This window comes from Rattus norvegicus, chromosome 9 (genome assembly GCF_021556685.1).
Source record: "Rattus norvegicus strain SHRSP/BbbUtx chromosome 9, alternate assembly SHRSP_T2T, whole genome shotgun sequence".
Classification (NCBI taxonomy): Eukaryota; Metazoa; Chordata; class Mammalia; order Rodentia; family Muridae; genus Rattus; species Rattus norvegicus.
In genome coordinates this window covers 120,268,080-120,293,592 of record NC_141542.1, presented here as the reverse complement: position 1 = coordinate 120,293,592, position 25,513 = coordinate 120,268,080, and the positions used below count along the sequence as shown (strand labels likewise).

At 41.5% G+C, this 25,513-nt stretch overlaps 1 protein-coding gene across 2 annotated transcripts in view; it reads left to right on the top strand.

The window, feature by feature from the left end:
- The first annotated feature begins 208 nt into the window (after window positions 1-208).
- Vapa (VAMP associated protein A) overlaps window positions 209-25,513 on the top strand; it is a 29,834-nt gene continuing 4,529 nt past the window's right edge. The window contains exons 1-5 of one of the 2 annotated variants that reach the window (XM_087567475.1): window positions 210-518; window positions 17,396-17,548; window positions 18,218-18,321; window positions 19,037-19,117; window positions 24,022-24,144. In XM_087567475.1, coding sequence (XP_087423601.1) covers window positions 440-518; window positions 17,396-17,548; window positions 18,218-18,321; window positions 19,037-19,117; window positions 24,022-24,144 — 540 coding nt within the window. In that variant the 5' untranslated portion in view covers window positions 210-439. Of the gene's footprint in view, window positions 519-17,395; window positions 17,549-18,217; window positions 18,322-19,036; window positions 19,118-24,021; window positions 24,145-25,513 lie in introns of both variants that reach the window. The other variant, NM_031631.2, reaches the window with a different exon arrangement.

The window sequence follows — 25,513 nt, the reverse complement described above, 5'->3', positions numbered from 1 at the left end:
CCACAAACAGCCCTACTACGCCCCCTGCACGCTCTACAGAGATTGACAGCAGCGCGGCGCAGGGAGCTGCGGCCAAGTCGGAGGTGCGCAGGCGCACTAGCTCAGCGCCGAGCCCAGTTAGGCCCGGAGGGCGGGGCCAACACGAGGGCTCTGGGCCGCGGGGGCGCGCACGTAGACACGTAAGGCCGTCACGTGGGGAGCCGAGGATCGCAGTGCGCGTGGCCGCGGCGACTGGTGTGGGGTTGAGTCAGTTGTGACACCCGGAGCTGCTGACCCGACAGGCAGCCCTCGGGACCCGCGGCCCGGCAGCAGGCGCGGAGCTTCGGGAATCGTGAGCCTGGCCCCGTCCTAGAGCTCCGCGGAGCCGGCGCCGCCACCGTCCCCCGCCCCCGCCAGCGAACCGCCGCCGCGGGCGCGCCCCCGCTCTGCGCTGTCTCCTATGGCGTCCGCCTCCGGGGCCATGGCGAAGCACGAGCAGATCCTGGTCCTCGACCCTCCTTCAGACCTCAAATTCAAAGGTAGGCTGGCTGGGACGCGCCCGAGCGGGGCTGGGGCCGGCGGGCGGCGGCGGGGTGGACGGGCTGCGCTCCCCTCCCCCACGCCCGGACCGAACGTCGGAGCCGCGGCTCCGCTGCGTCCCTCCGCTCGGCGCCTCGGCGTCCGCCGCTGCCGGGCCGGGCTGCGGAGGGGAGGGGAGGGAGCCGGACGGACGCCGCGGAGGGCTCTGCCCGGAGCCGCCGCCATCTTGCGGCCCACGGGGGCGCCGCGGGAGCCCGCCCGCGCCTTGCCCGCCCGCCCGCCCGCATGGCGTCCTTGCCCCAGGGCGGCCGCGGCGCGGTCCAGGCTGTGCGAGCCGGAGGCTGGGAGCAAGAGCTCCGGGGTCTGCGGGCGCCAGCGGGCGACGTTCCGCGCCTTTGGGTAGGCACGGCCCGCGGGCGAGGCGCTCAAGACCGCGGGCCTCGCCCGGAGTCTTCCCTGTCAGGTGCCGGACTCTGTCAAGCCGGGAGACCCAGCAGTGTCTGGCTGGGACTGACCCCGAGTGTTGGCACGGCCCCAAGCGCGCGGCAGAAAGCTGTGCGTCAGCTGGGGCATGCATGGTCGTAGGTTAATGGGAGTGGGTCCCTTGGGTCACGTCGACTCGTCCTTAGGTACGGAGGACCCAGCCCTTGTGCTCCTAGTCCTTGAGTTCACACTGTCTTTTTACTGAAGACGACTCAGGGTCTGTGACCCTCTTACGTTTGCGGTTTCCCAGCATACCCGGAGAAAGCTGATAAGGTGCCACACAGCTCTGGAACTGTTGACTTTGGAGCACTGACTGTGATAGACAATCACTGGTTTGGTGATCCTTGTTCAGATCCGAGGCCGTTTGCCTTCTCAGTGTGTAGGAAACGAAAAGTTATACAGAACAGTTTACTGCATTTTAAGGAGCTAAAAAGAACACGTGCTTCCTATCTTTAAATGAAAAGTGCCCCCCTCCCCCTTTGGAAAGTTAATACCTTGCGTTTTAATTTCAGCAACTGGTGAAAACAATTTCCCTTAAGCGCATATCGATTCCAGTAGGAAAAGAAAAAGTAAACCCATTATAGTAGTGTAAAAGTGAGTCCACATGAAAATAGCTGAATTGTCCTTGTAGGAACAATTTAAAATAGTTCCAGATACTTAAGACTTTTATATTTTAAATAGTTTAGGACTTAAACATGTGGTATTCTGCTAGTAGCATGCCCTGCAGGCGTTTCAGTACATTCACAAGTTCCTCCGTACTAGACAAGAACTTGATTGTGATTTTAAGGCAGTTTTAATATGCTTGGAATTGGGTCGTGAACCACACTTATAATCCCGGCATTTTGGAAGTTCAGGAACCACCCAAAGTTTGAAATAAACCTGGACTACATGTGAGACACTTGACAGTGTCTCACCCTCCGGTATTTCGAGTGTATTTTGCTGCAGCAAATTTCTGGTTGCTTGATTTAAGTTTTTTTGGAGGGGAGTTGGGCGGAGTTTGCTGAGAAGTCCTCAGAGTATTTGTACTGTAGTAGCCATCATTAGTGGGAGCGATTTAATATAAATCTTGACGATATTCTGTGTGGTTTGCTTTCCCCCTTTTGACAGTGTAGAGCAAATTTTCCTTACTGCATAGCCATGTGTGAAAGGTATTTTATGAGGCAGGTTTTAAAAACCACCAGAAATTGTGCTGTATTCATGTAGATCACTCATTTTTGATATTAAATAATTACAACCGTGTTTATGCAACAGGCTCTGTGTTACCAAAAATCCCAATGCTGGTGGAAAAGGCATGTAAATGATACCGGGGCAGGAGCACGTCTGAAAGAAGCTCTTTTCTGTAGGAAACTCAAGGAAAAGGCTCTTGAAGTTGCCTGGGGAAAGTCATGCAAAGGGAGTGGTTGAGTAAATCGGAGTGAGATGAGATGCATAGACTCCAGTCGGTCAGACTTGTGGAAAGGTGGGAGAGATGGATATGATAGGGAGAGGTGCAGAGGGTTGAAGTGAGGTTTGCTGCTTTTCTCCTTAGTGTTACTTTGTCAGCCAGAGGTAACTTGGTACAGTGGAAGCCTCTGTATTTCAATGCACAGCTTTACACTAAGTAGGGTGATTTAGAATCCACTGTGCATCTTTTGGTTGACCATATCAAAAATTATTTAACTGATCTTTACATGTCTTTCATTTAAGTATAGGTTGTTTATACATTTCATTTTGCAAAATTACTTGATTGTGTGCAAGGTTTATTTGAATTATTTGGATTCAACAGTGGTTTCTTCAGGAGTGACTCAGCCATTCTGAGATTGACAGTTTTTCTTTAATATGAATAATGACTTGATAAGTGTTATAACTTTGTAGTTTACTTCTCATAACTAGTAATATATATATAAGTCTCTTGATTGTAGAATAAATTCTAAAGCAGACCTTTTAGAGCATAAAAAGATTCATTAAGAAAATTTTTGGTTGCTTAAATTCTAGCAATACTTTAACCAATAATTTAGATTTGAAATTGGATATTTCACAGAAAACACTTTTTTGTTCCTAACATTTACTATATTATAAAATTTGTTTATTGTTTTGTGTTGCATTTTACTGTTCCTAGCTGTTGACAGTATTGAACTTTGAAGAAGAAAGTTTTGCAAAAAGAGAATTCTAAGTGTGTGCTTGCTCATAATGGTCAGGGGAAAGAGGAAAACTGACTGAAATCCTTGTGTTGAGGTGGCTCTTGTTAGCACCTGAGGACTACAGAGCTGTGCTGCCACTGCCAGCAGTCACACCCCTTCTGAGACTGGGTTCTTTCATCCATCCCAGGATGGCTTTGGACTCCCTGTACAACCGTGAGGATCTTGAATTCATTTTAAAATTTAATTTTTTAAAGAGATTGATTTTCTTTGTGTAAGTCTTTTCCTGTAGGTACATGTGTATACTACTTGGGTCCTGGGTGCTTGTGGAGGCCAGAAGAGGGTGTCAGATCCTTTGGAAACGGAACAGGGGTTACAAATGGTCATTAGCTGCAATGTGGGTTCCTGGAATTGAACCTGGATCCTCAGGAAATGTTCTCAACCACTGAGCCATCTCTTCAACCACTTTTTAAACTAAAGAAAAAAAATTTTTTTTTGACAATTTTACAGACACACAGGGTAACGTGATCATCTCCACTATTTTGTTCTGCTCCACCTGACCCCTGCCTCATGCTTCCCTCCTACCTTTGTGTCTTCATTAAAAGATGAATATTTGTAATTATTTATGTGTGTCTTCATGTGGACATGAGTGTAGGATTCTCTGAAGCTGGGGTCACGGATGGTTGTGAGCTACCTGATGTGGATGCTGGAAGCTGAATTCAGGTCCTCTGAAGTAGCAGCCAGCGCTCTTCCATCTCCTCCGGCTCCCCTACCTTAAAAAGTTGACTCTGGTGTGGGAGCATAAGCAGCCTGCTAGCTGCCACCTCCCTTCCCCTAAAGAAGATTGACTCACCTTTTCTCAATAGTCGTCTGAGATAACCTCGAGCGGGTCTCTTGCATAGGTACCACAGCTGCTGTGAATTCAGAAGTGCAGTGGCCATGCCCCCAGACAACAGCATCTCATAGCACTCTTTTCTCTCCTCCTCCTCTTAGAGTCTCTTTATGTCCTCTTTGATAGTCTCTAAGCCTTGAGGGGAGTGTGGCCAGTTGGGACTGAGCATGCACTGTCACCAATCTTAGCACTTCTGAGTCCTGAATTAGTTACTGCTCATTACAAAAAGAAACTTCTCTGATAAAGGTTCAGAGCAGAACTTACGAATGGGTATAAACGTGTATGTTTAGAAGCAGATCAATAACATGAACATGTTGTAAAACAACAGTGGTCGGTTCTACCTAGGGCCTAAGATCTCCCCAGCAGCGACTGGGCTTTTAACTAGGTTTAAAAGGTATCAGTCCTTCTTGTGGATCAGGTTCCAAATACAATTAGAAACTGATTGGTTACCCCCATATTAGTCATGCCACTATTATATCAGTGGGCGTATCTTGCCTGGTAGGTTGGCATCGTAGCGTGGGGGATCCAAGGTTATCTTTTGATATCTTCTCCTAAGTGGCCTCCATAGCATCTTCCGGTACAATTAAAGATAGTAGGGAGGAAGTTTCTCAATCATTTCCAGATTGGTTCCTCTGTGCTGTGCATGTTATCTAAGACCTTGAGTTTTTGTTCTGCCTTCCTCTTCCCAATGCTGGGATTATAAATAAGCAGCACCATTCCTGAGCATCTTTGAATAGCAGCATTTCATAAGATAAGCACAAGCACTGATGAATACTACAGGTTTTTGGGGGGAGGCAATTTAGGAAATTTTACATGGTTCGAGAAGATGCTCTTATTCCACATAAACATCCAAATTCTGGGATGATCATTTCACAAACTGTCTTAAAATATAATCCTTAGCCAGTTCTTAAAAGGTGTAAGATACCGCCTTGCCCATGGGGTAAGGTTTGCTTGTTTGTCATTGTGGTAGGTATATCTTGCTATAGTAGACTGCTGTCTTTAACACCAGTGTGTCTGTATGCGCATACATGCTCTGTTCCCTGAGAAAGCTTTGTTTCTTTGAATTCTTACTGGTTAAGGTCAAATCCCTCATGACTCATTCTTAGACCATTTTCTAGCCATTTTTGTCCCTGTTTGCAGCCACTGGCTTCTCAAACCAAAGTGTTTCGTTTCAAAAGATTAAGTAAGCAGATAAGGCTAGGTTGTTTCCTAACCCTTCGTCAAGTATGTTTGTAAAGAGTGGGATGGTATGCTGGAGTGGGTGCCATAGTGGATCCAGGCTCTAGTATAGAGTTAAGTTGATTGGGAGCATGGGAAGGGGGGTTGAGAAGAGAGTAGTAGTGAGAGGGGATGAGAGAAGGAGAAAGGGGTCAGAGAGAGGGAAGAGAGGCCAAACAGTTCTTTTTATAGCCAGCCAGGACTACCTGGCTGTTGCTAGGTAACTGTTGGGCAGGCCTACAACTATCCTGGTCTTTTGTATCATTTTGCATTCAGACCTCTTGGAAAAGTAGTTTATGTTTTGTAGTATTATTATTCTGTGCTCAGTGCTTCTCGCCTCAATGTTTGATGTTCCCGAATGAAAGACACGCTCTGCCTTTATATTTTAATATGCCTTAAGCAGCACAATAGCTGGACAGCTGCCTACCCTCCATGCTGTTAGCATGGACCTCCCACTGATAACTAGGTTACTACTTCCTAATTTCTGTTACGGCTTGGTTGCTCCTGGGCGGCAGTCTACTGGCCCCTTTGCCTGGTGGCTCTGCCTCCCTGTCCTGCACTCCTCACGCATGGTGTCTCTCTTTTCTCCTCCTTCTGGTGGTCCCACACCTGGGAAACCTAAAACCCTGCCTCTTTCTCTTTCACCAGCTGTTGTTGCTGGCGTCTTTATTTACCAGTCAGAGTTAATTGGGGGCAGGTTCTCAGAAGCTATGCACAAGCGGTTTGGGGAACACAATTACCATTAGAATCCAAGCAGCTGTAGTGTTTGCTGTTTTCCAGTTCCTTCACATCCAAGTCATTGTAGTCACACTTCTGTCCTCACTACTTGATGTCACCTGCACTGATCACTTCCAGTGTATATGTAACTTTATCATTTAATACTACGGAAAGTAGTATTACTCTCAGACTTCAATATCACTGTCTTATGCTTCCTCCCCCCCAAGTCCCACGTGTGACCCTTTCCTTAAATGTTACTGTTTCTGACACGCTGACTTGGTTTCAATGTCCTTATTCCTTTCCTTAATCAGACTAAGTTTTTTTCTTCCTCAACTCCATATTCCTGCTCCTGCACATTTTGGCAGATACCCAGGTCTCTATTTCATTTCAGATGTACAGTCAGACACTTTGTTGTTTTGGTTTTAGAGATAAGTCTCACCATGTAACTCTGGCTGTCCAGGCTGCCCTTGAGCTGATCTTCCTGCCTCAGCCTCCTGAGTGCCACTGGCTAATTGAAAAAATTATTTTACTATTAGTTACTGAGTTTATGTATGGAGAAGGGAGGAGAGAGAGAAGTGTGTATGTCTGCATGCTGTGTCAAGGTTGTTTGTGAAGGTCAGAGGACACCCTGGATCTAACTCAGGTGGTTGGCTTGAATGACAAGTGTCTTACTGACTGAGCCCTTCTTCACTGGCTCAAAGACTACACAGTCCTTATTGCATTATTTGGATTTGAATGTTCCTATCAGGTGACAGTTCAAACCCCACATATTCCAAGCTTTCCCACTCCTTAACCTGAACATTCATGTTGTGTAATTATTCTAGCATACTCATCTCTTTTTGCCTCTGTTGATCTGACTTTTTAAAATGTGTCTTCTGCTTGTAAACTTGTTAGTTTTAGAACGAATTCCATCATGAATTTGTCAGAGGTGAGTGTGGAACTACGATTGTGAACAGTCCTTGTTTTTGTGGGGCCAATTCTACAGGTCAAGATCTCAGTTTCCAGATGGGCCGAATGTAGGGAGCCTTTGACAGTTGAGAGCTGAGACTCCAGTAGTAAATAAAAGTGACCTAGCATAGTGGTTCTTAGCCTGTTGGTTGGGACTCGTGGCAGATCTGTCTCCAACTATTTACAAGTCAACTGTAAAACTACAGCTACAATGTCATGAGGAACTGTATTAAATGGTTGCTGCATTTAGGAAAGTTGAACCACTGACCTAGAGGAAGAAAGGAACATGTGAGTACAGTATCCTGTGGTAGGAAGGCATGATGTTAACTGAAAAGGTTCCATCCAGGCAGCAGTAGTAGAAATGACCAAAGTATATGTGGTTCTAGTTTGGTAAGTTAGAAGTTTCTTCGTTTTTTTGGTTGTTTTTGTTTTTGTTTTTTTGTTTTAAGATACTGAGTGATTTAAAGTGTGTGTATTTTTTATTTTTATTTTTTTATTTGGGTGGAGGGGCAGGTGTAAAAGTATGCCAGGGTATTTTGTGTTCATTAAGAAATAATTGTAGCTATGTAAATTGGTAGTGAGGTAATTAGATGCTGTAGGCAACGATTATGGCAAGAGATGGACAGTGGTGTTGGAGATAATGAAAGGCCAAAGTAGATGTGTGTGCTGAGATAAGGTGTGGTTTCCTAGATGGTGTGCCTGAAGTGGAGGGGTGATGGCCTTCCCTGAGCTAGGGAACACTGGATGTCTGGATGAGACTAACATTTTCTTTGGGATATATGGAAGGAAGGTAGGAGGAAGACCATATTCTAGTAGTGTGACAGTATGCTTAAGACTTGCAGTAACTAATGAGAAGGATGGGATTGATTGACCTTTTGGGAGATGATTTCACATGTAATAACAATTCTCTTTAAAAAAAACTTTGAACTCTTTGCAATTGGCTTTTTCACCTGCCTGTTGGACATACTTGTATTTTGAATTTTCATAGTTCTAAAAAACGAGTGCTAGGGTATTTTGTAAAGAAATGACTAGGTTGGTGGGGTTTTTTTAGTTGTTGTTGTTGTTGTTGGTGGTGGTGGTGGTGTGTGTTTACTTTTTGTAGAGTCAGTGAGACCAAAAAGAGTATTTTGGAAGGGGGAGGGTTGGCTTTTGAAGGTTTGTGAGTACATATAAGTATTAAGTCATTTAGCTTGCCTTGGTGGCATTGGTGGGACAAGCTTATCCTAGCACTTGGAAGGTGGAAGCAAGAGAACCTGGAGTTGGAGCTAGCTTGGGCAAGAAACTGAGTCTGAAGGGGAGTTGGGGCTGGGGAATGAGACTAGGAAGATGACTCAGGTGCTTGCCTGCCAGCATGAGAACCTGAGTCTGGATCCGCAGCACCTGGGTTAAAAGGGAGGCGGGATGGCTCGTGATTGTAATCCTAGCACTATAGCACTGCAGAGACAGATGTGAGGATCCCTGGGGGCTGCAGCCCCTCAGTCCACCCTAGTCTAAGGCCTAGGCCAATGAGAGTGTCTCAGGAAGTGGACGGTGTTCTTGAGGACACCCAAGTTTATTCTTTGGCTCACATGCTTGCACATGTGTCTCTGCAGGTGCACGTATCAATTAGAGATATCAAAAATCACCTTAGAAGTCATTTTAATAGTAGGAAAATATGCTGTTGTGTACCCCTTTCATTTATAAATTTTGATTTCTGTGGTCCCAAAATAGAAGGGGAGAAATTTCCAGACATAAACAGTTCATAAGTTTAGATTTGTGTCCTTGTGAGCTGGAGTCTTGCCCAGGACCTGACTGTTGGGCCAGGTATTTCTTCACTGCAAAGCTGCCCACTAACTAGTTACTTGGACAATTTTTTATCAGATTGTTGGTATCACAGTATTTGTTCTCAGGTTACCCTTGTTTACTTTTTTACCTAAAAATGGCCTATGAACAATCAACAGGGATGCCGGCGATTTCAGCATGCCTGGGTATGCCCATGAGAAGCCACAGAGGGTTTTCCTTTAAGTGCAAAGCTCTCAGCTTAGTAGGGAAGCAAAGAAACTCTATGGTGATGTTGCAAAGATCTACAGTAACTAAGGGTCTCCCCGCATGACTTAGGATTGTCTTCGGATTTGCTGTTAACTTCAAATGATAAAAATGGATGGCTATGTTATGTGATACAGGCTTGGTTAAAATGGAAAAGGCAATAAATTATAGGACTTGATTCTGGTTTGATTTTAGGTATCCACTAGGGTTTGGGAATCTGGGAAAACTTGACTAAAGTTCTTCAGAATTAGTTTTGTTTTTCCAAATTGTTAGCATTCGTAATTGCTAAAATTATTGCTTTAATGTGTCATATTCTTTTCCCTCCAAACAGAATTTGTTATACATAGTTAAGATATTAGTTAGTGGGGTTGGGGATTTGGCTCAGTGGTAGAGTGCTTGCCTAGCAAGTGCAAGGCCCTGGGTTCGATCCCCAGCTCCGAAAAAAAAAAAAAGAATAGGAAAAAAAAAAGATATTAGCTTTTATCATTGCTGTGACAAAATATGGGAAAGGCAACCAAGGAAGAAAGGCTTCTCTCATTATTCACTTTAACAGTCCAGGAAGATGAGAGTCCACTGTAGTGAGGGAATTGGGGACCGACCGGAGTTTGGGGTTACACTGAATTCCCAGTCGGGACGAAGACCTGTTGTATCGCTGGTGCTCACGGTCTTCCTCCTTTTCATCGGTCTAGTACTTCAGCCAGTGATATGCTGTGGTTCACAGTTAATGTGGGTTTCCTATCTCAGTTAAACTGACCTAGGTCACCCTTTTGGTGTGCACAGACTTACTTGTGCTGATTCTAGATTGTGTCAGGTTGACAGTGTTATCCGTCATAGGTGTATGGCTTGTTATAGGATGTATGTAGGTAATGGATGCATGACTGAAGCAAATTGGCTTGTTCCTTCCTCTCTTGCCCTCTTCACCCCTTCCCCCAGTTGAAGTTTTGTCATGTAGCAAGAATCCAGACACAGCACAGTTGAATGTCATGTGTGTTATTAGGTCTCTAGACTTGCTCTAGACTGCATGTGTGCTAATTTGTATCTTTGACCTCTTTCTATCCTTATCCCTCCCTTACCTTTTCAAGTTCTCTGTTGAAACTTTTGGGGGGAGGGGTGGCCTAGAAATGAAGATCTGTGCCTGCTTCTGCTTTCTAAGTGCTAGAATTAAAGGTGTGTGCCACCATGCCTGGCCTAAAAGACTTTGACTATGCAGAAATGGTTTGTGAAGGGACCCTGCTGGCCAGGCATCTATTTATTGGCTACTTCTAATCTCTTTTTCTTGTTGGCTTTGCCTCTTTTGAGGGACACTCATGTGAAGGCTTACTTGCTTTTCTGAGATGGATCTGGCTTTCTTAGAATTACAAAAATTGTTTTGGGGGAGAAAGCAAAACCGAAAAGAGCTATTATTTGCAAATACCTGCTTACTTACTGGGTTTTTTTATAACTGGAATGTGACTCAGATCATTCAAAATTTTAAACTTAGGAAAGTTTCCAAATGTTACTTTAAAATGTTTAAAATGTTACTTTAAAAATGTGTCTTAATGATGTAAACATTCGTTAGTATCATGATTTACTTATTAGTGTATTTTTGTTTGCCCTTTTGGAGTGGGGGAGGTGTGCTGTAATCAAACCTGAACTTTATGCATAGTAGGCAAGCATTCTGCTACTGAGATGTCTCTTCGGTACTTGCCTGAATACTTTTAAAACAAATATTCTGTGACTTAGGTTTCAATTGCTACTTGAGTTTCAATTTCTAACAACTAAAAGGAAACATTTTCTTTGCATATCATTTTTATTTAAAATAAAAATCAACAGTAAGTCTTTAGCATCTACTTAGTCTTGAAGTTTTCCCAATTGTGCTTCTGCTCTGGTTTTAGTTGTTTCTTTCAGTATGTGTAAGTTTTGCCTTGATTAAAGGGGGCTCATTAGTCTTGGATGTCAGTATTTGTGGCAAAAAGTATTTCATAGATTGCATTGTGTCACTTCTGTTGTCCTGATTCACGTGATAAACTGGTTGATCATGACAGTCTTACTCTTCCATTGGAAAGGTACATAAATACGATCCATTTATTGTAATGTATAGTTGGTATGCTGAATATTCTTGAATAAACACAGTTTATATTATGTTAGGAGTGTTCCCGTTTCAGTGCTACTACCAAATAAATTCACTGATCTTGGGAGAATGTCTTTGGTTTAGGTAATACATGTCATGCAGATTTACAATTTAAATTGTAGTTAAAAATCTAATCTGGCCTGGCTAGATGGCTGAGTGGGTAAAGACACTTGTGCTTGACAATCTTGAATTTAATCCCATGACCCACATAGAGGAGGAAAAGAACAACTTTTTCAGATTGATCGCCCTCTCATCTTCACATTTACATCACACAGTGGCACCAATACACATGCGTCCCATGCACAGACATAAAGTAAAAACAAAACAACAGTAAAAAAAACCTTTAAAACTTAAAACCTACTTTGTAACGACTTTGCAAATGTTAAATCAGCTGCACATAAACGTGACATGTTGTCATCAGTTGCTGGCTTCTTGTAAGAATTTTATTAGATGTATTTGATGATACTTACTTCCCTGAGAATTGGCCCTGCATATAGAATTAAACAAGTAGGTTTAAAATTCCTCCCCTCCTCAGATAGTGTGGATTGGTTCAGGGGGCCAATGTTTTGGGATTAAACAAAACAGAATATGACTAGGAAGAATAGACTCACATCTGAAAAACCACTTAGAACCATCTTCACAGATTTCACATCTTGCGATTCAAACAACTGTTTAAAAGGAAAGGTATTTTTAAAAAGTTATGTCAAAAGTATTGAACATGCACACTTTTTGTTATTATTTCTAACATATAACAATTGACATAGTATTAACCTTTTATTTGGTATTGTCATGTAGATATATATTAAAGAACAATGGTAGGTGTATATAGGTTGAAGGTAAAAATACTGGCGTTTATTTCGATGGCAAAGGAAAAATATGCAGCTGGCCACTGGGAAAGGCTAGCTTTTCTATATACTGATGATTGACAAGTTAGGATCTTTATTCCTTGACTTTTGACACAGATGAGGTAATGAAGTTCACCCTTGAAAGACTTACTGACTTAGAGACAATGACAGGCTTGGGCCAGTGTGTGCAGAGACACTTATTTGAGAGAAGAGACGTAGGCGAGATTTTTATGGTGCTTGCTTTTTTGACTGTGATGTTACCTCTACTTCATTTCCCATGCCACCAGATTACAAATAGTAAACTCTAAAATAGATATTTGCTCTCTTGTGTTTTTTTTTTCCTTAAATATGGTTGGATCTTTGTTGTTTTGGTGCTGTTTTTGAGACAGGGTTTCACTGTGTAGCCTTGGCTGTCCTGGAACTCTGTAGACCAGGCTGGCTTGGAACTCTTACAGATCCACCTGCTTCTGTCCCTCAAACGCTGGGACTAAAGGTGTGCCCCACCATCCACTCCCACCACCTGACTGGTACTAGATCTTTCAGTGTCTGGAAAGGTGCCCCACCCCTGCCCCCAGCTTTTATTTTTGGTAGTAAGTTTGAGGCTCTTTTAGGCTACATATGAAATCTATGAAAAACAAACCAACACTAAAAAAACCAGCTGAACAACAACAAAAGTCTATAACAAAACAAAATAACAATCACGGATATATTAGAATGTCTTAAAAAGCAACCCTAAATGTTTGATGGGGAATAATTTCTGTCTACTTCTTTATTTTCCATTGAGAAAGACACCTTCAAGATAATAAGTTGATCATAATGTCACTTAATTTTGGAGATGGAAGGGACCTAAGAGATCTTTTTGTCTATAATGGTAAGATTAATTTGGGGGATCAGTCACATTGTAAATGGCTTTAGTCTTTAAGCCATTCAGTATTCTATATTATGTTTTAACAAAATAATACACCAATAACAGAAACCAGTCCTGCCTGTCTTTTCATTGAGAGTAATGAAAAGAATAATTGTTTTAACTTTTAAAGTGCTTTCTTTTGTGAAGATGACAAATGGGTATTGGACTTATATGCCCATAATGACACTGCAGTATTGGGAAGTGGTTTAAAAGAAAGACAGACACGATGCCATCTCATTGGTAGCTTTTAACAATGATTGTGACCCACTGTGTGGGCAAACGTGGCATCTTCCCTCCTCAAATGACTACACACTCACTGCCTCTCTATTAAGTGCGTTTTGGTGAGTTTTTCACAATATATTTGGGAATTGTTTACTTATATAATCCACTGTGGATAAATAAGTGCAGTAAGTAGCTTAAATAATTAAAGCTTTGAAATATTAGAGAGGCTTAAGTAAAAGTATGAAGTCTTGGCTTAGCACTAATCCCAATCCATACTTTAGTAAAAATTTTATAAAGGGCTATATTTTAGTGTTGTAACTAAACCTTTTTGAGTAGAATAGAACTCATTTGGGGCTGGAGAGCTGACTTAGCAAATAAGAAAAGTGACTGCTGTGCTAGGGGGTCCTGAGTTCAGTTATCAGCATCCACTTGGTGGCTCACAACCATCTATAATGAGTCCTGAGGGATCAAATGCCCTTTTTTGGTGTATGGATGAACATGCAGACAGAACACCCATATACATTCTCATTTCATTTTTCCAGAAAGTGGGACTGTTGATTTGTACAAGGATGCCTACCAGTGACTGACATCAGACAGTGTTGTAACTGCAGGAGATACAGCAGTGCAGGAACTCACATCAGTCCTCGTGATCGCTCACACAGTATAGAACAGGCAAATCAATTAAGGTGATGTCCTTAAGGGGCTAGAGATGGCTGAGCAATTGAAAGTGCTTGTTGCTCTTCCAGAGGACCTGTGTTCTATTTTTCCAGTACCACATGGCAACTTTTAACAATCTGTAACTGCATTTCCAGGGGAATATGACACCCTCTTCTTGCCTTCCCAAGAACCAGGCAAACACAGATGTACATTCAGTCAAAACACCCATACACATAAAATTAAAATGAAAAGAAATATGTAGTGAACATGTTTAGAACTTTCTTGGGTGTAAAATACTTAAATGTTATTTATTTTAGGAAGTGTTAACATTGGCCTGTGGGACCAAAGGAAATAAGTACATTATATGATGCTAATCTGATTGCTCTAATGCTCCGGGAATCTTCGTGTGTATTTATGGAAATAAGTACAGTTGAGGCTCTGGAGTCAGACCTGGTTTTCTTTTACTGTTTTTGTAGACAAGGTCTTTTACACAGTCCTGACTGTCCAGAAACCATGGAGTTCAGGCCAGCCCTGAACTCACATCCTGTCTCCTGAGTGCTGGCATTAAAGAACCAGTGCACCAGCTTAGGAAACTGTGTAGCTAGTTTAAGTTAACTCGGCAAGACCTGTGCAGAGATAGTAAATAGCAATGACTTTTATTTATGTATTCACATAGGGATATCCAGCTCTCTTTAGGATTCCTACCTTTTATATTCAAAGTACAGTAAAGGTATAGTATGATCAAAGAGTAAAGCTGTAAGACTAGAATGATTTATGAAGAAAAAGAGTTTCACTTGAACATGTATACTTTCATCATTTCTTGTTTAAAAATGTTAGCTATATTTCTGGTATATGGTAATTCAACAAATAATGTATTGAGTAGCACAAGGACTCAAAGCTTGTTAACTTCTCCACTTCAGTCAGGAATGAATTTACTGTTTCTTTGGGAGTTTGTGGTGTGAGAGAATGAATGGGACAAGGCATACATAGAGTAGGAAAAATAGGAAACACCATGGAATACATATGGATTATGTTTCATGAATTGTGTGGACAGCCAGGATTCCTTTAAAGAGGTATTCTTTGGTATTGAATGTTGTGCTATTACATGGAAGCCACTAACGTAGTCTGTACCATAGTGAAGAGCTGAGAGACTTGTCAGCAATTGTGAAAAGAGTGCAATTTCATGGATGTTAGAACACTTGCAAATGTCTGAATTGAAGTAAAAGGATTACTTTGTTATTCATGACCCTGCAAGAGCTTCTGTAATTGTGGTGTTTTTCCTTGGTCACCTTCGGTTCCAAGATGGATGACAAAGGGCTTCAAATTGGAGCTATCCATAGAGCAGGGAAACCCTGAGCTTAGAGAACTTTAATCTTTCATGGTGTGCTGCACAGAAATTTACCTGACCTTTGTTGCAGAGTATGGGGCAGTAACTGTACCTGATCTGGTCCTCAGGAAGGAGGCATTATCTTAAAGGACTATTTTCTGCTTAACACATCCCTGAAAGGAGAGGAATACAGGTAGAAATGCTAGACTCATGAAGCCTTGTGCCCAAAGGGTTAGATAGGAAATGTCTGAAAGAGCCCAGCCTTAATAAAATGGGATCGGAGTGTGCAGGTGAATGTTCTTTTTTTTTTTTTTTTTGGTTCTTTTTTTTCGGAGCTGGGGACCGAACCCAGAGCCTTGCGCTTCCTAGGTACCTAGGTAAGCGCTCTACCACTGAGCTAAATCCCCAGCCCCCGGTGAATGTTCTTTATGAGGAGTGTTGTCGTGAAGGACAAAACAAGCTGCTTTCTCCCCTGCCTGATTCTCTCTGTAGCTCAGCTTAGCTTGACAATTGAGGAAAGTTTTATCATCAGTAATTCATATCATTGAGGATGGGTGGGGTGTGAATGTTTGTATGTGTCTGTCTGTCTGTCTCTGTGTCTGTCTGTTGGTAGGGTGATAACAGCTACCATAACAGCCTTATTAGCTTTTATGAATTCAGTGTTAAGATTTGTGGATTATGCCTGTGCATGCTTGATATTTTATCTTTGCATTTTTATATTTAGAATATATAATCCCTATTGGATAATATATTAAATACTCTTTAAAACACATACAATTCTTAGGAGAATTGATTAAAAATGTCATAAAGCTCAGTTATTGTTATGATCTATGGGCACTGCCATTATTAAGGAGGGGACTTCTTGTTTCACTGGTTTCAGATGTATTTATTTCTACTCTTATGCTGTGTATATGGGAGGTAAAGTGGACAGGTTTGGGGGAAGGGAATCCTCCCCTTTATCTTCATGAGTTATAGAGATGTTAAATTATCTGCTGATCAGAAACAAGCAATTGGGGAGCAGCAAAGGGTGTAAGATTGTCCACAGAGCCGGTGAGTAGCTTATAATGAAACGAGCACTTCAAGTACCAGTACTATTTCTCAGGCTTGAACTAAGCAGTTTTTAAATTTCCCCACTTCCTGTGAAGTAGTTTTTTCTCATGGTAAGCATTAGGCACATGTGTGTGTTTGTCTTACGCAGTCTGTCTTTACTTTCCTGAAAGTCTTTGTCTCAGACAGTACCAACACTCAAACTTTATTGCACATAGTTGGTGAATTTCTAAATCCAGATTTCAAAGTATGACTGTTGCAAAATTTAAAAAAACATAATTTTTGTTTATGATTCAAATAAATAGGTCAGAAGGTGACTCTGGTTCAGGGTGCTTGCAGCCCTGCTGGAAGATAGTTCAATCCTTTGAACCAATGTGGTAGGAGAGCATTGACTGCTGACCATGCTGCACATGTGGACATAGAGTCTGAGTAACACAGACAAATAAATGAATGAAAAGGATTAGATAAAACAGGACGGTTTCTATAATGTCTTTTCCTCCAGGCTTCTAGAAGACCTCTTCTCTTTTCGGTGCTGGTGGTTGAATGTAGGCCTATAGCCATCCTACAGTCTGTTTGCATCATTCCTTTGACAAACACAAAGCAAGAGCATAAAATAGATTTTAAAAAGACGATTTCAAACCATTAAAAGACCATTAAAAACGATTAAAAGTGCCTTCAAAATCAACAAGAAATTCTTGCTGCGCAAACTAGACTGTATAATCTGTCTTGGCTTTTCGGCCAAAACCAAATAGGTTTATCTTCACGTCTCACAGCCCATTTACAAACAGCAAGGATATCCTGGTTAAGTAGAGCTGGGTTGGCTTTTTGAATTCTATTTTTGTCGTTTTATTGAGTACAAAAGTAAGGCTTTAAGACAAGACTTTGCATTTAGATAGAGCATAGAACATCGTACTTAAAACACACGTGAGTGAATGGATTGAATGAATTGAGGCAGTGAGTACTGTCAGGGTTTGGTTTTGTATGGCCTTGTGAGCTCAAAGATCAGCACTGGTGACGACCACTGGGGACTGTCAGTCATGTGATGTGGTAGGAACATGAGGACAGTTTTGGCTGACAGGATGGCTCATTGGATGGAGATGCTTGTTGCCAAGCCTGAGGGATGGAGTTTGGTTTCTGGACCCCACATAATGAAAGGAGAACACTGGTTCTAAAAAGTTTCTTCTGATCTCCGTGTAGATAACCATGACACACGTGTTCATACGTGCAACACACAAGCAACAATAAATAAATGTAACCAAAATTAAAAACCTAAAATCATAGTTACTTTGTGGATGAAATCACCAAAATAATGCTTTTGTGAATCCAGTTAATTTTCTTTTCCTCTGCCCCTTACCTTACAGGCCCCTTCACAGATGTAGTCACTACAAATCTTAAATTGCAGAATCCATCGGACAGAAAAGTGTGTTTCAAAGTGAAGACCACAGCGCCCCGCCGGTACTGCGTGCGGCCCAACAGTGGGGTTATTGACCCAGGGTCAATCGTGACTGTCTCAGGTAGCAGTTATGTCCTACACTAATGCAGTTTTGAATATTGACATTTTTATCTGTTTATTGTTTGGCTTCAGTTTTTGTCTAAAGGTTTTCCTTGGGTATCTGCCATATAAAATTTTACTGAAACTTTCCTACTCTGAGCTTGTGTGTGGGTGTGATTAGTTACTGTCAGTCTGAAGCATCATCTAGTCTCTGTTTCCATAACTGTCTTTCCACCGTAGTCTGTATTCTTACTCATCTTTGAAATGGCACTGTTTTGTGATTGAATCATGTTCTGTACATCCACAGAAGTGTTTTGAGGCCTTTGCTTAAAAAAATGTATGCCTGGGGCTGGGGATTTAGCTCAGTGGTAGAGCGTTTACCTAGGAGGCGTAAGGCCCTGGGTTCGGTCTAATTGTCAAGGAGTTAATGATTTTCTTTGTTTTCTTAAAATTAGATTTAAACAAATGAACACATTCTAAGTAATTGTTTAAAATCCAGTTTAAAAATGGGTTATATTAAAAGTGTTTCAGTTATCCAAATTAGAATCAGCAGAAAATGAATTTACTAATAATTGAAAGTTATAACGTGGCTTGTGCATCTTGAGACTACTACGTTTGAGTTTGACCCCATCTTGCTATTACGCTTGTGTGTTGCTGTGGTGGTGATCATGTGCCCTCTCTCTTTGTTTAGTAATGCTGCAGCCCTTTGACTATGATCCGAACGAAAAGAGTAAACATAAGTTCATGGTACAGACAATTTTTGCTCCACCAAACATTTCAGATATGGAAGCTGTGGTAAGTGTAGAAGTTGTATTTTTGGAGCTGTGGTTTAAATTTGTTTTGTTTAACTCTCAACAATCCTGACTTCCTTGCCAAAAATTAATTATCAGAACAAAATTAAAATTTAAACAATTAAAAAGCCTTTTAGTTTTTTGACACCCCCCCCCCCCAAAAAAAAAAAAAAAGGAAGACATGATTCTGCCTGTTCTGGAACTTTGTAGACCAAGGCTGACTTTGAACTTAAGAGAGATCCTCTTGCCTCTGCGTCTTCCATCACAGAGCTGGAAGGCATGCATGGCCCACCAAGCCTGAAATACTGTTCCTTGGGAACCATTTAGAAACACTAAGGTGAAGAAGACTCGTGTGTGTTGCCTTCCATTGCATTCTGTGGGTCAGAGGTCAGCTGGGTCAGGCTGGCCTCCCAGTCTGTCTACCACACAGTGTGGCTCCTAGGATGGACTCAGGCCACCAGGGTGGCAGCAGTACCCTTGCCTTCCTGGGCCCAGTGTCAGTGTGGCTTTAATTGATGGTGATGGCAGAGACACTGGTACATGATTGTAGGCGACCTGCAGTCAACTCCAGCCAGCAGCAGCCGAGCTTTCGCTTCCTGACGGGGCCGTTGTCTAAGCCACCGTTCCCAGGCTTCAGTTGTCCCCTCTGGTGAGACCTGAGTGCCACATGCTCTCTTTTCTCATCTTTGGATTTTTGTTTTGTTTCTTTTTCCTTTTAGTGGAAAGAGGCAAAACCTGACGAACTAATGGATTCTAAACTGAGATGTGTATTTGAGATGCCGAATGAAAACGATAAGCTGGTGAGTAAGAAAGAAACCTTGGTCGGTCATCAGCCTCTGACACTGGGCTTGTAGTGCCTGGTCATTTTATGAGACGTAAAAAGCTTGATAATGCTATTTCCAATTTATGATATTTTGTTTGCCCAAGAAGAAGTAAATATTACACGGTAGGTCCAAATTTCAGTGTGGAAAGAATTTCTGAGAATGCTCTCAAATTCTGAAATCATGTCTTTATCCTTTTTCTTAAAGAATAAGACATGCATATGCAGATACAGCTATAAAATCAGGGCTTCTTTTTGGGTAATCATCAATATTCTTGGACTAAAATATATAATTTACAGGGATAAGTCATCTTCCCCCCAGTTTAGCCTTTGCCAAACACTTTGCATATTTTTGTCTTCTGATCAAAATCAATTTTATTTTTTAGTGAATAATTGCTTATTGATTAGCATTAAGCAACTACATATTTGGGGGGGCTGAAGGATAGATATGTTTTTGTAGCAGACCAGTGGCCTATGCTCTATATAATATAAATTAAAAAATTTTTAAAAGTATTTTATTTTATGTGTATGGTTGCTTTGCCTTTATGTATATCTGTGCTTGTGTGGTGCCCTCAGAGACCAGAGAGGGCATAGGTTTCAATGCTTTTGAATTGCCATGGGTGGGTGCTGGCAATGGAACCCCAGGCCTTGTGGAAGAAGAGTAGCCATCTCTCCAAACCCAAGGATTTTTCATTTTTTCTGTGGTTTGTAGGAGGGACTATAGAACAAAGTTTTTGTGTGGATTGAAATGTATAAAATACTGTGGGTAAATGTAATTGGTATAATTTGGTTATAGTCTGGTATGACTCTTGCTTTGATCTGGTAACTTGTTTGCTCTATTCAGAGTAAACTATATTTCTTGATAAGAAAGCTGAAATAAAAATGCTCATAAACGTTAGTTAGGTATTGACCAGTAAATGACTTAAGTTTTCAACACATCTTTTTTTTTTTTTTTCCGGAGCTGGGGACCGAACCCAGGGCCTTGCGCTTGCTAGGCAAGTGCTCTACCACTGAGCTAAATCCCCAACCCCTTCAACACATCTTTTTAAAGTGAATCAGAACCATAATTGCCAGAGTAAGAAGTACAGTGTTTAGACTTTATATGTTAGTTTCCCTGTTTATCTGTGCTGGCTCCAAAGATAATAGCTTCCATTGCTTTTTGTATTTAACAACCAAAGATAAATTTATCTTGATTGACATTACTGTAAAAGTGATTTGGGGATATTAATAATAATAGTAGTAGTTATTATTACTATTACTACTACTTTTGTTTTTTAAGACAGAGTTTCTCTGTATAACCCTGGTGACTTGGAACTCACTCTGTAGATCAGGCTGGCCTCAAATTGAGATCTGCATTGCCTCTGTCTCCTAACTGGGATTACCACCAGTCAGGCTTAGTCCCTACATTCTTCTTCTTAGATTGGTTTATTAGACCTTCCTTTCTTTCTTTCTTTCTTTCTTTTTTTTTTTTTTTTTTTTTTTTTTTTTTTTTTCGGAGCTGGGGACTGAACCCAGGGCCTTGCGCTTCCTAGGCAAGCGCTCTACCACTGAGCTAAATCCCCAACCCCTTATTAGACCTTTCAAGTTGGCTCTTAGCACTTAAACCAAGTAATCATTAGTGACCTCTCATTTTTAACATTTTTATTATATATATTAGCTATACATAATAGGTTTCACTGTTATTTTCATATATCTACATAATCTAGTTTGATCATGTTCAATGCCCTTGTTTTTCTTCTGCCCCCTCATGGATTCCTTTCCTTTTTCTGACTGGCCTTACTGCTACTCAGATGCTTTTTGGATCAGGCTGTCACAGGAGAATTGTTCAGTTTTGTTTACATGGCTTTGTTCGCCTCACTAGTGACAGTGAAGAGAAATACCTCTCCTCTCTCCATCAGCAGTAAGCTAGCATGAGTCTTTGGGGTGGGACGGGACTCCGTGAGCTCTGCATTCTCCTGACAGGGTTTGGGGAGCTCCTGTGCAGGTGTCGCAGCTGCTGCAAGTCGAAGAGTTGCCACATTGGTGACCTGCTGGGAAGTCAGAGCTGCACACTGCATCCCATTCTTCAAGCATTTACCTCTTTTCAGTTTCCGTACATTTTTCCTGGAGCTGTGGAGGGAAGCTGTCTGTCTTTAGAGACTGACTGACAGTCATATCACCAGTGTGCTGACTGTTAGGAACCTCTGTAGTCACCAGTGACCTAAGAACTTCCAGCTCATTTCCAATTCTCTTAATATATTATATGGCCAGGATTTTTCTAGGCTCAGACTTAAATCATTTCTTAAACACTGGAAGTGTGGCTTTGGCTGCTTATGTCTCTAATTCCAGTACTTTGGAAGCAGGAGGATTGCTGTGAGTTCCAGGTCAGCTTGTGCTACAGGGTAGTAGTTAGGCCCTTTCTTATAAAAGCGAACAAAACTCTATAAAAGTCAGAGAAGGCATTTCAGAGTGGCAGTGTGGGCACTAGATTGACAATGGCTTTTAAGGCTGTGTAATAGCAGATCCTTGTGTAGGTCTCCTGAAGTACTGTTACTATGCAGTTAAGCTTTTGTTTTGTCTTGTTCATCATTACTTGGAAGACAGGGTTTTTCTCTGGCCCAGGATGGTCCGTAACTCACTGTATGCGTAGGCTGCCCTCAAACTTGGGACAGTCCTCCTGTCTTGGCATCGTGAGAGCTTGTATTTCAGGAATAAGCCTTATGATAGTAGGTGGACATTTTTAAATGTGTGGAGTTTCCATTTCAAGATGAGACATGGTGAGGATATAGGTTAGTGGGTAGGAGGCAGGTTTAGCATACAATACCCTGGGTTAAATGACAGGACAGCACCACCGAAGCTTGTGTGGTAGAGGCACCCTGGCCCGAAACCCCAGCAACTCCAGAGGAGGAAACTGGAGGACAGTTAACTTTTGGAGTGTTGTGAAATTTACTTTTGGAAATAGGGTTCTCTATTCAAGCTCATTTTGCTGCTGGCACTCATCTGCAGAGTCTAAGAAATGTCAGTTATTGAAAAGTGTGCAGGAAACTGAAGAACTCTATGTAGAATTTGACCTTTTTTCCTACATTAATGTACATTGTGAACTAATTCTGGAATCAGTCTCATTAATAACCATCATTAATAACTATCACTTTGAATAGTTACTGGGTTTTTATGCCACAGTTACTTGAGAGTTCCGAGTTTTTTGATATATTTAACTTTGTTTCAGTATGGTAGAGAGGAGTCTGGGTTAGTTTAAACTCCCCCACCCATGCCCCAACTCTTCTGCCCTACTTTGTATTGGGGTACCCTGAACGAAATAATGAGGCATCTCACGCTGTCACACTGCACTGCTGGAGGATACTAACCTTTCCAGTGTGGTATTTGTTTTGTATTCATGGTCCTGGAAGCAGTGAGGGAAACATGGTATTTTGTGATTTCTTAGAATTTTTGGAAGACACTATAAATTAAAATGTTTGAGGTTTTGGGATCATGTCATAAGGTAACAAGCAGTCAGCTTAAATACATAATGTTTTTAGTTCATGTTTTGGTTTGTCAGAATGAACAGGGAAACTCAAGCAGTTTAAACTTAGTAAAAAGGAGACACCATTAATTTTTTCTAGACCGCAAAACTGAAACAGTGCAGTTGTTGAGCATCACATGCACTGTCGCTCCGAGTGCAGGTCCAGCAGGCGTTTGTTTGCCTGGTACCAGAGTTGTCTACTGGAGAGCCTTTATGTGGACTCCTCATAAAGTGAAGTTCTGTATAACTTAGTTCTTCTTAGCTATTGTTTGCTTTAGATTACAAAATATTCAGTGTCCAGTTGCTGGAAGTTTTTACTTTATTTTGTTTTTGTTCTCTTGAGACAAGGTCTCTCTTAGGTAATTCTGGCTGTCCTGGCGCTCGATATGGTAGGGTAGATTGGCTTTGCACTCACTGACATCTTCTGCCTCTGCCTTTCTAGTGCTGGTATTAAAGGTGCGTGCCAGCCACCATACCTGACTCAGTTGCTTGTAGTGTTTTTAAGGATGGAATGAGGCTTTTTGATATTTTATAGCCTATTCAGTATCAATTGCTTGACATTTTCCAGATTAGTAAAACTAGTGTACTTACTGCATTGACCTACATAAATAACATCAGAGAGTCTAGACATAGTTTCTGCAAAAACTAACTTGCTTTAATGACAATGGCGCTGATTGGAACAGAGGTTCAGGAGCCGTTTTATAAAGGCATTTTATTTTTCAAAATACATGCTATTTTTGTTGAAACAAAATAGGGGATGTCTGCTAAATATTTTGTGCTCAACTTTTTGAGTTAACTAATTTTTACCTGTTAAGAGAATTTGAAAGGTAAGTAGAGAACTGTGGAATTGTGGTAGGCTAGCCAGAATATTTTATGAATTGTTGAATTTTTATTGACTTGGTGTGTTTGGGGATTAACAGGGTCCTGAGTATAAAAGAGGCTTACATATCATTACCATTTTTTAACCTTAATAAGAAAATGTTCGTGTTAAGTGTTAGCAAAAGAAAGAGGATATGACACTATTTTTCAGTTAATGACATGTATTAGTTTTTTTGTGTTTTTTTTTTTTTTTTTTGCCATAGAATTAGAGGAAGAACTAATTTTTTTAGGACAGTATGAATTTTGCCTATATTTAATTAATATATACATTTGATAGATGAAGATATGCAAATAGGACAGTCTAATTTTGTGTAGAAATATTTATGAAAAGCAAGTTCACAAATGTTTTTTTTTTGCTTTGATGTTCTAATTCTGATGGGTTATTTATTTTTATAGAATAAGATATCAATATTTTACAGATTTAAGCTATTTCTTGTAGTCATTCCCAATATACAGGAGAAATCAGTTTGGTATGAATCTGAGAATATTTTTCCCATGCTACTCAGGGTAAAACTCTACCAGGGATCGCGTCAGCTGTCACCTCAGTGAGCAGCATCAGCAGTACAGTTGCAACACCTGCCAGTTATCACATGAAGAGTGATCCCAGGGAGCTAAAAGAGGTGAAGCAGGTTTGTCATAGGAGCTAACAGAAGTAGGAGACTACTAGTGTTAGTAAGTTACTGTACATACCTAAGCAGATGAGTAATATTGAGGATATTAATAAATAGTCGATTGTTTCTGAGACAGGGTCTCACATAGCCCAGATTAGTCTCAGGTCAGAGTATAGCTAAGGATGACCTTGAGTTCCTTATCTTCCTGCCCGCCCTTACAAATGCTGAGACCTGGTTCTATGCTTGGGGGTAGACCCAGGGCTTCCCGTATGCAAGCCCTCTGCTGCTTCACCAGCCACACAATTAAAGTGTTAGACTGGACCTAAAGTTACCAGGAGAGCTCAAAAGCCCGCACACAATTCTGCTCTGAAACAGTCAGTAGAGTCAGAGTGGTGAGCTGGACAGCAGTGCGAGCAGAATTAAGCTGATGTTGTTTTTCCTGTAAATGAGATTTAAAGAGCAAATACCGAAGTGGAATTTGAATCTTGTGTGAATTAGCATCGCAGATACATAGTAAGTAGGAAAGGTGGCAAACACTGCTTTTCCACAAGCATTGTGCTTTAGGAAAGAAAAATAAAAGTGCTCTGTCATCGTTACTTGGTCTTGATCACTGGACTGTCTCTAGCTCCCTCACACTAATAAGACTTTAAAACACGTTCGCACCAGGGAGGCAGAGGCAGGTAGAGGGCTGTGAATTGAGGGCTAGCCTGGCCCATAGAGCTAGTTTCAGGCTAGCTGAGCTACATAGTGAGGGCCTATCTCAAACAAATGAGCCTTTTTATCTAAATGTCTAACTGTTTGGCTTTATAATTTGGAATTACTTTCTTTTGGTGACCATGGGCCTAGAGAAATCATCCTTTTGCTGTTAGGGTAGAAAGAAAAACTTTAGGAAGTCTTAATTTTTGAATATTTCAATTCATAGATTAAAAGTTTAATTCTGATGGCATAGACAGAGGTTTTGCCTTTAGCTGCACACCATCTTGGTATATCAACTCCTTTACTCACTGTAGTGCTGAGACGCCCTTTGGCTCCTCTTTTAGAGTTTGCTGCAGTGTTTGTTCTGCCCCAGGTTTCACTTTTCCCTCATTTGCCCCCAACAAGGTTAGTGAAAGGGACTGACAAGGGACGACTATGGTTTGGCCAAAGACTATGAACTAGCAGAAGGTGTAGCATGCTGGCTTGCCTTGATACCCCGCTGTAGCTTACTCTGACTTGAGCTGTAAAAGCAGGAGGCTGCTCTTGTTGGTAAGAGTCACGCACCGGATGTTGAATCTGTTTGCTTGGTCCATGGTCCTAAGAACAGTCTCCTCTTTGTGGCTCAATCTGAAGTAACTAAAAAGAGCAGGCTGACTTCCTGCAGGCAGACCCACTGATGGAGGGCTCATCA